The sequence below is a fragment of the Tigriopus californicus genome, chromosome 9, assembly GCF_007210705.1.
Source record: "Tigriopus californicus strain San Diego chromosome 9, Tcal_SD_v2.1, whole genome shotgun sequence".
NCBI classification, from domain to species: Eukaryota; Metazoa; Arthropoda; class Copepoda; order Harpacticoida; family Harpacticidae; genus Tigriopus; species Tigriopus californicus.
In genome coordinates, this window is record NC_081448.1 from 2,859,769 (window position 1) to 2,873,990 (window position 14,222).

General features: G+C 40.5%; 1 protein-coding gene and 1 long non-coding RNA gene across 2 annotated transcripts; one reads left to right on the plus strand and one right to left on the minus strand.

The window, feature by feature from the left end:
- The first annotated feature begins 363 nt into the window (after positions 1-363).
- Positions 364-13,887, plus strand: LOC131887250 (coiled-coil domain-containing protein 177-like). The gene is made up of 10 exons (XM_059235805.1): positions 364-751; positions 6,520-6,634; positions 8,317-8,490; positions 8,816-8,885; positions 8,954-9,898; positions 10,662-10,997; positions 11,208-11,379; positions 11,708-11,889; positions 13,020-13,388; positions 13,530-13,887. The coding sequence occupies exons 1-10, from the start codon at positions 578-580 to the stop codon at positions 13,630-13,632; spliced, it is 2,640 nt and encodes an 879-aa protein (XP_059091788.1). The 5' UTR covers positions 364-577; the 3' UTR covers positions 13,633-13,887.
- LOC131887253 (uncharacterized) lies at positions 8,414-13,026 on the minus strand. The gene is made up of 3 exons (XR_009374018.1): positions 12,087-13,026; positions 11,914-11,942; positions 8,414-8,521 (listed from the first exon to the last, which is right to left on the minus strand). It is a non-coding gene; the product is annotated as an uncharacterized LOC131887253 (long non-coding RNA).
- Positions 13,888-14,222: the final 335 nt, after the last annotated feature.

Here is a 14,222-nt window from a genome sequence, read left to right on the forward strand (position 1 = left end):
ATCAACGATCCAACTTATGCCACACTTGGTTTTGTTGCGAGCCTTCTTATCTGATCCGCGATAATTCGGTGACAATAGCGAGCATTTTTGCCGTCATTCCAATCTCGCTCCCGCCCCAGAGATGTCATCACCGGGAAGTGATGCACAAGTGAATTCGACAATACAAGTAATTGTGAAGCTCGGAGGATCGAGGCACCCACCCTCAGAGACACATCACCGACGACAGTTTGAGGCAATTTCCCAGCGATTCCCTATTCCAACAGACATCCCGAATGGTTCAATGAGTAGACGAACGACAATAGGACACTTTTATTCGCCTCGAGCCACAATTGTGGCACGGTTCGGAAAAGCGCTCGGCTGGCTGGCTGGATTGCTTGCTTGCTTTGAAATTTGAACGGATTGGTGAGATCTGCACATCCTCATCGGGCTAAATTTAGTTTGTCAGCGATAAAAATCTGGGAAAACTCGCTGTTGGTGCTACGAGTACTTGGCATACAAGTGAATGTAACCCTGGCCAGGACCGACAGCCAGGCCAATAAAGTGTGTAATAGTAATGCTGCCACATCTATAATCCAACATGAATGGGATGAATAGTCGTGATGAAAGTGAGGACTGCATAGGTCGGGAAGATCCACGAGCTCAACTTCATTTGACTTTGGAGAACTTTGACGGCGAAGGCATCCCCGAGGATTGTCCTTATGTCCTGACGAGTCCCCGATCCTTGGAAGCCTGCAAGAGACTCTGTGTCAAGGTAAGCAATGCTATTTATCTAACCGATCAAAGTTGAGTATTGGTTTCGTGTTTCATTGTTCTTTTCTATGGCTAACAGCCGGCTATGCTTGTTGAAAAGTTGATTTTGTCTCCAGATATCAAAGATGGACTTCCTCAAAACAGTTTTCATTGCTCAATGTCGGTTGATTGTATTGACAGATCAACGTAAACTAATATTACTTTACAGGTGACGAAGTTCATGGAGACAGTATTGTGCACTAGAGTTGTTAGAACAAAAACAGTTTTCTTGACTAGTTTAAAAGAATTTGTTCCACATATGTCCAAGTAAACAGCACATATTTTCGGTGTTGAACTAAAATTAGAAAATTCTTGACAAACTTGCACAATTGAAAGTTGTCAAGGCCTTGAAGTAAACACACAAAGAAATTAAGATTGAGAGGCATGCACTCGTTTCATCATTTGCTTTTAATTTTCAAAAGGAATCATATCATTTGTAATTTGGGAGGGTTTTCCTTATGCAATCCGTTGCAATGCTCAATAATTCGGTCCTTCCATGCGATATGGAAAATAGAGGCTATTGATTGTACAACGCGCATTCTTCTCTTGCTTCCAAAGAAGATATGACGCACGTTTTTGGTATTCACCAATTTCTCTCTGAGCAAACTTTCCACTTAGACGCTAAGCGCCAATCAAAAGTGGAACTTTCATCCTTGATGAAGTGAGCATAATCTCCCTTAACGAAGACTCAATTCCCACGAAATGGCTAGGTATAATCGTAGTTTAGCAGTTGCTCTTCGGTTATATAATCTGAATTCATGCCCATTATGTTCATTTTTGCGGCTAAAAAGCAATTGAATGGTAACAACCAACTCCAGCTCCGTTTGGCTTTGCAACTATCGAATTCCATGAATGCATTCCAGTGTACTGCTGTAAATAAAGATTCCAAAATCCAGTCTATGACAAATGGTGCTGTGACATTTGTCATGAATCAAAGAGAACGATCTTATGTGGTACCATAGATTAAGACATTCATCTGACAAGAAGATCTTTTTCAGACACTCCTGAGCATTTTTTTAAATTTGGGTACGAACTTGAATGGTGGTCTCTCCTTCATTTTGTATTAATCCCAATAACATACGAAGAATAGCAGGTGGAGAAGAACCATAGAGTAACCAGCAGAAGTATTCTTAGTACGGCATGTGAACAACAGGTATTGGCATTTCGTCTAAAATGACAGGATTCCTTGAAAAGCTCGCATGGTCTTCATTTTTATTCGTAAAAGCAATTATTGGTGTGGTAATTCATGATTAAATGAGAGTCGTTGGAAAACTAGCTTGAAAAATAGGTTACATATTTGACTTAGTACATTCCATAAGCGTCACCAAACAGTTTTTGACACTTCAGCAATGTATTGGACTCCAAAAAGGAATTAAACCTTCCTTTAAATCCTTCCGGACAGGATCATTTTTTGTAGGATCTCCGACCCTGGTCATTACCTGGTTTGCATTAAAACATATTTTCACACTAAACCAGTCCATACATCTCGGTGCTAAAACTGGCGAACTCTCTCATTCATTTCATCCTAAATATATATTTGTGACAGAATTGATAGCCCGAATATCGCTATAAAGGTCATCTGAACTATAAGGAAGAAAAAGGAATCCACTATATTGACTATTACGAAGAGAACATATCTCTCAAAGTTAACCAGATGATCCAAGAATTGTAATTGAAAACAAAGTGTCATGAAACGCATTCTGCCTACTTGCAAAATCAGAAACTTTGGTTGGGACGAACTTGAATCTGAAAATCTGGAATCTCAGAGCAACTGAATTCAATGGGAAGACATGCAAGAGTGGTGAATTGGATCAGAAGCCTTCAATCAGAGTTCCTTTTCTTGATCCATGGAGGGCTTTAGAATTGGGCTTGTTACGAGCCATCAAATTCCGGATCTCCTAAACTACTTACTTTATCCAAAATGAGTACCTAATGCGGTTGAAAGATCCTTTTAACTAAATTAACTTGACCAAATTTGGGATCAAAATCAGGTCCAAGGCACTGGAGTGACGCGAAACTTATGTTTAAAAGACTTCATAAAATCTCTTTTGGCTCACCTAAGCTTTTGACGATATTACTTTAGAACAAACCACTTGAAAAGTAATTAATATAAGAGTGACTTTCCCTTATTCCAACGGTGTGTATTTCTTATTTTATTAATGTTTTTGAGGGAGATCGGGTAGATTTTGGCGGGCAAAGCATTGGCAGTATAGATTATATCTAGAGATCCCCGCTTGATCTCGGCCTGCCAATCTCTCTCTGTTCAACCCTCTTACTTCCGGTTGATTTATTTCTTAGTACTAAACTTTAGGTGGATCATTCTTATAACATGTACCTAACCATTGGTACATTTATTCACAGAGGTGTTTAATTCCAATAGCTTTAAGAAATATTGTGGCTAAATTATAAACTCACTTAGGTAAAGATTCATCCCATGCACCTCAAAAGATCATCGCTCATGCTCCCCCAAGTAGCACACGCAAGCTCTTTCAGGTGAGAATACTTATAAAAAAAGTGGCTTCACGTCAAACAACATACAAGTATTTCAATTCACCTATCCATCTCACAGATATAATTGAATCTGAAGCCAAACGGCAAAATAAAAAATACTAGATCTATTGGTGACAAAATTGATCCCCTGATTCTTGACATAAAAAAGAATCTACTTTATCATTTTAGGCAGACAAAATTGTATACTCAGATTGATACAATTCTATTGCAAGTGAAAGTTAAAAAAAAAAAACAAATTGCAATAAGAGAAACGAAAAGACATCTCACAAAGTGAACCAGATGCATCAAGAGTTAGGGCAGCTTTACACTACGATGGAAAACCAGGATTGAATCCGGTTTGAGGATTGGAGCGGGACTAGTGCTGGGGCCAGTCCAGCAGAGGACTCAAGTCTTTCACTGTGCTCAAGTCAAACAAAAAGACTCATATCGCGAAATTTGAACCAAATTGAATCTTTTAGAAAGGACTCGAAGTCAAGTCTGGACGCGTTCCAGCACCAGTTTTACTTCCATCCTCAAGCCGGATTCAATCCTAGTCTTCCATTGTAGTGTAAAGCCGCCTTTAGAATTGAAAAAAAGTCATGAAACTCATTCCTGATCAGGTGCAGAATTCCTCACATTTGTCAGGACGACCTTGAATCTGAAAATCTGCAATCTCACAGCACCTGAACTGATTCGGAAAAATGGAGGACTCGTGAATTGTATCAAAAACATTCAAACGAAGTTCCATATGTTAGTCCATGGAGAGCCTGAGAATGCACTTGTAAACGGACCAACAAGTTTCGGATTGCCTAAACCATTCATTTTATCCTGAGCACCTAATACAGTCCAAAGATTCCATCAATTAAATTAACTTGACCAAATTTGGGTTCAATATCTAGTTCAATAGCTCAGGAGACGCGAAATTTATGTTGAAAAGGCTTCATAAAATTTACGTATGTTTACGACTCACCTAAATTTTTGGCGACAAGCAAATACTATGAAAATGACATGTACTTAATTTCAATGGTGTATCTTATTTCAATCATGTATTTTAGAATAGGACTCAAAGTTGGCTGAGAGTGGGCAGATTTTGGAGGGATATTGGAGGTGTAAATAAAATCTAGATGTCCGTGCTTGATCACTATGTGCTTGATCATTATCTGCTTGATCCCAAAGTGCTGATCTCTCTCTGCCCAATGAAGTTAACCGTTGTTGATTTATTTCTTAGTACTAAACTTTATGTGCATCATTGTTGCAACATAAACCTGACCAATATTACAGCAATTCACAAACGTCATCAAAGGTGTTTTATTCCAACAGTTTTCAAAACAATGTTGCAACGATTATTTCGTTGAACACAAATATCTTATCTTGATTAAGTAGATTTGAGCGACTGACAATTTGCTTGGCAACAGTGCATTTGATGGCCTCCTGGGCATTGTTCCCAAATCGGTTTATTTTGCCAACCAAGACTAAATCCAAAACTGTGAAATGCATGATAAAACTTCTTGGGTTTCTTCTCTATGGGACACTAATTGGATCTAGCTTATGAATGAAACCAATAACTACAGGCGTGAAAGCCTTGGAAAGGATCTCGATGACATTATGATTGATGATCTCTGAGATGCACACTTGCTAATGAACTTCGAGCCCAAATAATTCAATTATGGCCTTATAGTCATGGTGATCACGTAGTCAATTGTAAGCCATCGAACAATAGCCAGCCAGCGTCAATGTAATAACATCCACGTCTAGTTTGGTTTTCGAGGAAAATGTTTGTTAGACAATGCCCATATTCTGCACTGTACATCCCAGTTTTTAAGTTCTACTATAACAAAGGCGTGGTTTTTTTTAAAATATATTATCAGGAGCTGTTTTGGAGATCCAAATATTGAACTCAGTAATCGTGCACTTAATCTTTTGTGAGTAAGTGGTTCTTGCCACTTTCTTTGACGATTTGTCCGATTTTTGCGATGGCTTTTCCAGGCGTTAGTTTTGGTTTCACTCCCTACAAGAAAGGAATTCATAATTCATACTCTTCGCAGAACCATCATCATCATCGTAACCGTAGGTGTGCGTGTGTCTGTGAATGACTCTTGGCGTCCGTTGAATCGGCCGAGATTTGTTCAAATTTAGCCTCTACGATAATTGTTTCAAGACTCCAGAGATTAAGAGTGATATCTTGACCTTAAAAGGCACAGGTCTCGTCTGCGAGTTTCTTTTATTGGAAAGTGCAAAATGGCTCTGAGATCCAACCACCACATTTGGGTGTGAGTGGGCCTATTTTTGGTCACGCGGCATTACTTCATTCCTTCCTTCAGTTCAGAGACAACCGAGAATTCCATTAAGAGCAGGATTTCAAAGAGAAATATTCAATCATTTATCATCCGCTCTCATTAGATGAAGAGCTTGTGGATGCATGACGATTATAAGGACGACGATGATGATGATGATGATGATGATTGGTTGCTGGCAACTTTGGGAGTACAGTATGAGTAGAAGGCGTTGACAGTTTCGCGATCAGAATTGAAATTCAACTGAGAGTTAACTTTTCAAGGCTGACAGAAGATCCCTTTGAGGATGAACAATGAGCCGTGACAAGACCATTTTGGAGGGGCGAAAAATACATGTATCTTGCATTCATTCATTCATGTCAGTGGCACACATAAATGCCATAAGTAGTCAACAGGCAAATACTTACAAACTAATTCCATGACTGACACTCCTGACAAGACGCTTTGGCAGAACATGACAACACCCACCTCTGCTTTGCTTTGAAATAGTGTGATTGTTCTTGAGACATTGCAAATGGGCTTCGTCCAAATTAGGGAGCAACATACGTTTTTGGATGTAGAGGGCGCAACCAGACGTCAAATAGAATGAACGTCGAAAATAACCAGGAATGGATAAAAGTATCCCAAAAACGATAAATACGGAAACGAAAACTTCATATTGATTGAAGACGGGGAAAGATGGCACAACAGACCAAAGAAAAAAAGACGTATTTCTTTTTCAGTCGTCATTTGACATGGGTCAGCAATGCTTTTGAAATCAATACAATACAAAAGTCTTTCAATCCGGATTTGACAAATCTTTTGAAACTGAACAGAAGAAAAAGCCTGAAGGTTTCAAAAAGTGCAATTCTGTTTTTTTCCTAATTATGCCAATGCATAGTTCCTTCCAACTATTCTGCCTGCCATCGACCTACATTGACGAGGTTTTGTTATGCTTCCATTTCAGCCCATTGAGCTTCTACCGTGTTCCATCGACGAGATCAGGGAACATTTGGAGGAAGAAGGAGATCTTAGCTTTGAATCTTTACTCATTCTCAGAGATGCTGAAGACGAACGACGCCGTAAGTTTGATTTGTACTCATATGTGATACTCATTTTCATTCTCCGTTCCTTCCTCTCTTTGAGGCCAAACAAACGGGGAAATACAAGAATTCTAGTAATGGGATCTTTTTTTTGCGGACTTCCTTACCACTACCGGGATTGGAATCCCAGCAGTTCAAGACAAAAAAGCCAATCAAATTTCAAATTCAAGGTTGCCAGAAAATGTGGAAAGTGAAAGCTCTTGCCTATTCCAATGCAATGCAAAAAAGTTAGGTTTGAGCAAAAAGGCAACCCTGGTTTGGGTCAAAAAAATCAGCGTTAGTTTTTAAGGTTGACTAACGGGTTTCGCCCATTCCACCAGTAATGTCATAGGCCATTGAAAATGTAAATTGGTAGCCCTGATCACAACCTCCCATGATTAGTAATTTGATCCCCAACAGTAAAGAATACGCTCTAAGATGCATGACTTTAACAAGGTATTTTTCGTTAACCAACTTATTGCTGATCAATTCTAATACCATAACACCACAAACCACGTTGGTTTGTCCTACAGGGCTTGTCCCTCTAGTTTGTCCGCATCTAGACGAAACAGAGGGCGCTTCCTCCGCTCAATGAAAAGGACTATTCTGCCTGATCTTTAGAGACTGTAAATGATATATTAATTCGAATGGAAAATACTGCTGGATAAAATATATGTCATTCTGGCCAGCAGTCGCCTTGTCGGCTAAATCTGGTCATAACGGTTAAAAGCACTACTCAAGTTCTACTGAAATACTCAAAAACAAATTGGCCCTTTTTTTGCCCACAAAACCAAAGGTGTTGTTTTTCGTTTTGCAAGAACAGGTCATGATGATACTCGAAAAGTAAAAACTTCTAAATTATGGAAACCTGTTTGCTGCAAATTGCATTGAATCAAGAGTGGTGTTGCACCTGCTGAATTAGACACGATCTGAGGTAGTTCAGTTCCTAAATATCCCAGACAATGTTTCAATAAGTTTCAATTCCACAAGATTGATTTTTTTGCACAATATCAAATAATCTTCAAAAACACTTTATTTTTTTTCAGAAAAAAGTCAATAGTCTTAAAATTGTTTTTCGAAGGAATATTTCAAGGGCGGTTTACGTGGATAAACAAACATTTTCATATCACTAAAAAAACAGTTTGGGCTACGTGGGCTAAATATGGTCATTAGACACAAGCATTTTTATCACTTTTTTGCACATTTACTTACTTTCACTTGGAATCCGATGATATTTCAATGAATTTGAATATAACTGGGTTGTTTTAGAGCTACAATCCGTGCATGTACGAAATATGTGCCAACTTTAGGTATGATATTTTATGCCATTCAAGGCATGCTTTTTATTTTTTCCCAAATGTATATTATCTCATATTGCCAAAAAAATCTAGGTTATTTTTCACAATAACTGTCTTCGTGTTTCTTAATATTGCAATTAAAAGTTGATAAAGCGTCATCAACGACGTTTGGATGACGTGCACTTTAGTGTTTCCAAACGACTACAGCAAGAGCAACGTCAGGAAGAATCTTCCAATAACACATGAACCCTCGAAACTTAAAACAAAAGATAAATGACAATTAAACCTCACGAGAATCGATCATTTTGGTTTGGGTGGCCCACCATGAAAATCGTAACTGACACGGTTGTGTAAGCTATCTCATCCGATTTGTTCCATTTTCAGAGACCTTGGAGCATTGCCGACGGTTGCGCCAGGAGCTAATCAAAGAGGAACAGGATCTGTTCCGCTTGAACCAGATTGAACTCTCCAATTCTCTCGGCCTCTCACGACTTCGTTATCCACAATCTATTACCGAAGAAGAAGACGAGGGAAACGAAGAACCAGACGATATTTCAGGTAAAATCCACGTGGAACATCTTATAAGAACCTGGAAGGCAGATGTGGCATCGGTGTGAAGCTATGGAACGGATGTTTTGGCTCTTTCAAGTCAAAGCAAAGGGAAGAAAGACGTTAACGAGCAAACTTTATTTTGGGTTTGGGCTTCATACGGTATCAGGAGAAAATCATGGCCACAGACCAACCCATAATCAGATGTCCACCTGCCTTTGGATGTTTGGTCCGATTTGGGTAGTTCCAAGGAAACGAACTCTTATATCGATTCAATTAGCTTGCTCCAGATGATTGCAAAGGCTTTAACCCGGGTCTGTTGGTTTAATTCCAGTCAATGGTTCTCCGAAACGTTCCCAATCCTTCCAAAGAAGTCGCCAATGCACTGATTATGGCCGCTTGAGGTAAAGCCTGACGTGTATTCTAGAATACGTCAAATTGTGTTGTGTTTGCTAGTAAATTTCCCTTTCAGATCGCCAACTTCATCATCTTTTATGTCCTCGTCCTCATCCTCGTCGTCTACGTCATCTTCGTCATCTTTGTCATCTTCCACATCAATTGAGAGTTCAGATGTTGTCAAAGAGGGCCTCGATTCCTCTTCTCCCCAATACAGCCACAAGGATCTTCCGGAAGCTGAGCAATTTGATCTTGATCACTCATCTTATGAGCCAATTAAGTCTCCGTCTATGTCAACGGAATTAAAACAGAGGCGGATTCGCTCGAGATCATCCACCTTCACGAAAGATGAACAAGTTCCAAGTCAGGTGGAAAATGGAACATCGAGTTACGCAGAAGCCGTTCGATTAGTCCTTCAACGACCTCCACGTCCTCTCTCAACCTCTATAACGACTCACACTGTCAAGTCATCAAATAGAATAACAAATGATGCCCCAATCGCCAAGCCAGGTTTGCCATTCACTGAATCCAGATTTTCAAGATCCCACGTAAGAAGCGACGTGGTCCTCAGAACAGCCAAGCAGAGAAGACCTGGGAAAAGTTTGCCTGAAGCTAAGACCACTGTTCTTCCTTGGACCCCCCAAGTGATCAAACTTGACTCAAGAACCCCATCCTTAGCCCATCAAAAAAAAGTGACGGGAAAAAGTTCCACACATGAGCTTCAGGCCACGGATGACTCAACGCCAAAAAACCTCGACAAATTGCATCAAGTATCGCCTCGAACTCCCTCAATTGACACCCAGAGAAGATCTCCAACGAGGCCAACGAGGGTTCCAAATTGGAAAGCACCAGGTGTCCCCAACGTCAGGCAAAGACGACGAGAGAAATCAAGTCCGTCATTGAGGCTTTCCCAAAAGTCAACTTTCCGATCCCACTCAACTAGTCGGAGGAGCCTGAAAATGGACCGCCCTAACACGGACCACGGAGAACCTCTTTTGAGCGTGAAATTGAAGGATCTGAGGCAAGATGGTTGGGTTGGAAATTATTTTGGGATCTAGGAGCAACAGCATAAGTGGACTGGAAACTTGTGCGTTGGTTCCAAAATCGAAGAATTAGAAGGGTTTTTTGATAATAGTCATTTGATGTGATGAGTCTAATGAAGTAAGATCCAAATTTGGCCATAACATGCAAATCAGAGTATGCTATTGTTTTCTGGGTTAATTGTGAGAGTAAACTCAGTTCAGGTGTTTTTGGGCAGGTGATAGTTTTGATAGTAACCTTTCAGCAACGAAAACTTAAACATACAATATGTATGCCCACAATGTCAATGTCAATACATGGAGCATACGCCTCGTTAGGCAGAAACATTTCCAAATATGATGAAGCAATTTACCTCTAGCTCAATTAAGTTTTCGACAACTCCCATAACATTGTACGCAGTCCTGCATTTTGAACTACTGTGTCTTACATTTTCATGTGTCGGCATAATAAGAAAATTAATCACTCCCGCCCCCATTCCACCTCATTCGAGTACATGTTCCTGACTGCAATCCCTGCTTCATTTTCCATGCAACGTGTGTACTTATCCCCGGGCAACGTTCTCTAGTTTTAGCTCTTCAAAGGATTAAGCACATTTTTTGCTCAAGCAGGAATGCGACTTTGCAAGAGGGCTTCAATCACAAAACTTTATTCTACTTGCAAACTACCTATCGTCTATCTGTAGCCTTGTACGTAACTAGGAAAGAGTGTACTTTCTAACGCTGTTGCTGCCCACCCTCTTTCAGTGCCGCGGAAATCCCGGAAGTGGATCAAAAGATTATCTCCATTTTGGCCAAAAAACAATTAGCCGTGGCCGAGGCGAACGAGGCGGCCTATCGTCATAATCGGATGTGGCAGGTCGAGCATGAGAAATGGCTCCAAGACAAGAAGATAAGAGAGGAAGCTCTCAAGAAATCGATTGAGGAGAAACGCTCTCAAGAGGCGGCTTTGAATGACCAACGCCTCGAATCAGCCCGTCAACGTCTCTCCGAGTCCCAAGAGCTCTTACGAAGATTGATCGAGCAAAAGGACCAGAGAGCTAGGGACATTAGACTCGAGAAAGGGCCAAATGGACAAGACATGTAAGGCCTGACATATGAAGATCCACTTCAATTAAGATCAATATGGCTGGCTAGCCATAAGAATTAACATAACAACGGAGTAGGCGTGTAATGTGTTCCACTTTCTCACCTTCCTTCCCGGCAATGGAAAATACACACACCGTCCCTGACAAGTGGGAAAACACGATAATGAGTGTGATGGAAAAAGTTTTATTTTCATCCTCCATATAGGCATGTGAATGGACGATCCGTGGATGAATCTCGACGAATTGCAGTGGATAAGGCCCTGGAGGAGCTTTTGAAGCGAGATTCTCATTACCGAAAAGAGTTGGCTTCTCATCTAGAAACAAAACTGGATGCCGCTGACCTCAGGAGAAGGAGCAGAAAAGATCAAGCAAAAAAGGTAGCTCATTAGCTGGAAGAATGCATAAATACTACTTCGATCCGACTTTGAAGACGTCGAGTCGGGCAAGACTTCCGGGAAAACAGGATCAAATAGATATTTTCTTCTGAAATACTGATGCCCTTTTCCCCTACTCGTCTGACAACTGAACCATGCTTTATTTGTTTGATCCTTGATTGTTTTTCGTCCCATTTCTTGGAAATTGCTGCCTCGCGATGACTCCTGGCAATAGCCCAGAGCAGTTATATAAACTAAAGAAAGTGTTTGAAGGAGTAACGAGAACCACAATGAATTTCGATGCATTCAATGAATCTGCTTTGATTTGCAGCAACTCCAAGAATCGCTCGTCAAGGAACAAGAGCGGCACGATCAAAAAATGGTCCTGATCCAAAGGCAAAAACGAGAGGAAGTCAAGCGATATCGAGAGGACATTCAATCCAAGATGGGTCGTTTTACCATGTGGCAAGAGTCGCCACAGAACTTGAAGAAGAAGTATGTGAAACATTTGAGGTGAGTCCGTTCTAGCAAATTTACCTGTCACGTCCATTATTACATCCCGAGCTCTGGAATAGATAGTATTGGACTGGATCAGACACAAAACAGCGGGAAGAATTGATATTCCCTTCTCCTTTGGGAACATAATTGATGGGTGTTTTTTAGAGACACTACTTATGATGGGTGTTTTTTAGAGACACTACTTATTATACCTGGATTATGTCTGGTTATGGATGTACAGTATAGTGTACTGTGCACCGTTTACGCGAGGAGTCCAACCAAATTCACTGTTGCTCATATTTTCATAAGAAATCCGAACAAGGATTGTTTTACTTGAGCCTTTTTCAAAGAATAGCACAGTGCTTGAGATGTTTTAGGCGCCGCTCACGGTGACACAATTCAATTTTATGGGGATTGGCCTAAATTCAATCACGTTCAAGATCATTGTATGGTTGGGTTACTATTTGAAATCGGTTCGAAACAAAACGAGACAAATCGATTTCAGTGGCGTTTTTACTTTCACACTGATCAATTATGCACGAGTATTAAGCATGTCTTGTAAAATCTGGAATTATTTGGAAGGGAGAAAACTAGTTCTCTGAGCGTGACCAAATAGCCATGCGACAAGCAGGACATAAAACACACTAATACTTGATAACTAATATCTTGTTCAAGAAAAGTATCAGTAGCACTTTTTGTTTGAAGACTCATCGTAACTTGGAGAATTTTGTCGTCCATATTGAGGATCACCAGTTACAAGCTGTACGTACGGTGAAAAAACTTACGGTTCACTTAGACAACAGATGATTTAAATGTGTTTCGGAGCTTCTTTGTTATAAATAAGCAAACAAGATTATAGCAGATGGCAGGCAACAGCTGAGTTAGAACTCAATGAACATTGAAGTGCTGGAATTTTGATCATGACAGGTCATGTTGCAATTGCGAGTAGCCTGAATGGGTTTGCCATCCCATTTTTACCACCCCTTGGTAGTGTGACTGCATTAGATTGCAATGCTTTCCTCTTCAACACCGTTCTTAGAAAACAAAGTTGAGCTTCAACACTACGAGCATTCATAAGCGATCCAGGATAAAACTTTGATTGTTGTTTTTCTGCTCTTACTTATTTTAATCTAATTCATCCTTAGGCAAGATCGCGAGCACAAGGGCGAAAAAGTTCGCCAATTAAGATCCGAGCTTGAGGGCAAAATGTCCGATTGGCGAAGACAGGTTCTGGCCGTCCAAAGTGAATCCTTACAGAGAGCGGAAGAAAAAGCGCTGAAACAGCTGTCTCATCGGAAGCACAGGGTGGCCTCTCGAAATCGGATCCGAGAAAGAAAACACTCCCAAAAGAGACAAGAGGTGGAAAACGAGGAGAGGGTGGTGGAAGTTGAGGGTCGGAGACAGATCATGGAAAAGCAAGCCAAAGTTGAGAGACTCCTGGAGGAACGCGAACGGGAGCTGAAAAGAAATCGAGAGCGAGCTCTGAAGTTGGCCGAAATCCGGGATCAAATCAAGTAAGTCGATGCTCCAGCACTCTCATCAAGGATTAATTTGTTCAAACGAAAAAGCCATATCCATCTCGTTGTAACATGAATCGAAAACACCCTGTACCCGGCTTTAGGTCCCTTGTACGTTTTCGATTTACTTTTTTTCAGACAAAAGATCAATCCCAACTCTTTTGACCAAATGGTTGCCAGGGTTCAAATGGAGTTGCGGACAACTCAAGGGTCTCCCGCTATCAACAACAGATACGTTTAGACAAGATTAAACACTCGTGTTATTCTCTGATAAGCCAAATTCAATCTGACAGGGAGTGATCTGTCTGCCTCTTCGTCCCTACTTTTTCCAAAGACACACCCATTTAGGAACGATGGGAAGTTCTTGGCATAAAAATCCAATTGCAGGTGAATTGTCTACTATGCAAAATCTATGAAGACGCCGTTTGTACCATACACTGCCATTTATACTTTATGTAAAGACTTCGTTTAATAATAAACCAGCATGAAACGATGATATCATTTCGGTTCGTTCAATTAGAACCTTCGTATTGCTTCAACTTTATCAGTGGGCCATTCTCATGCAATATTGTCGGAATGCGTGCAGTTGCAGGAAATTATCGACTAATAAAAGTCCGGCTGGCTGGCAACTACATGATTCATGTGATTGGTGAGCTGTGTGTAATCGATAAATGGCGCATTTACATTGTGGTCGCACAAGGCCTGGTCCTAAAGAAAGTGTTCCACTTTATAACTTGATTCCATGTCAAGTGATGGCCTCAATCCAGGTAAAAGGAAGGAGGGAAAATTCTATAGAAAGAGAAAGTGTAGAATAAATGTATTGAAACTCGA

Bases quoted from the DNA above. Each gene is read 5' to 3' on its own strand.
- LOC131887250 (XM_059235805.1), top strand. From the start codon at position 578: ATGAATGGGATGAATAGTCGTGATGAAAGTGAGGACTGCATAGGTCGG. The intron at 9,899-10,661 runs GCAAGATGGTTG...ACCCTCTTTCAG, and splicing joins GTGAAATTGAAGGATCTGAG to TGCCGCGGAAATCCCGGAAG. The intron at 11,890-13,019 runs GTGAGTCCGTTC...ATTCATCCTTAG, and splicing joins AAGTATGTGAAACATTTGAG to GCAAGATCGCGAGCACAAGG.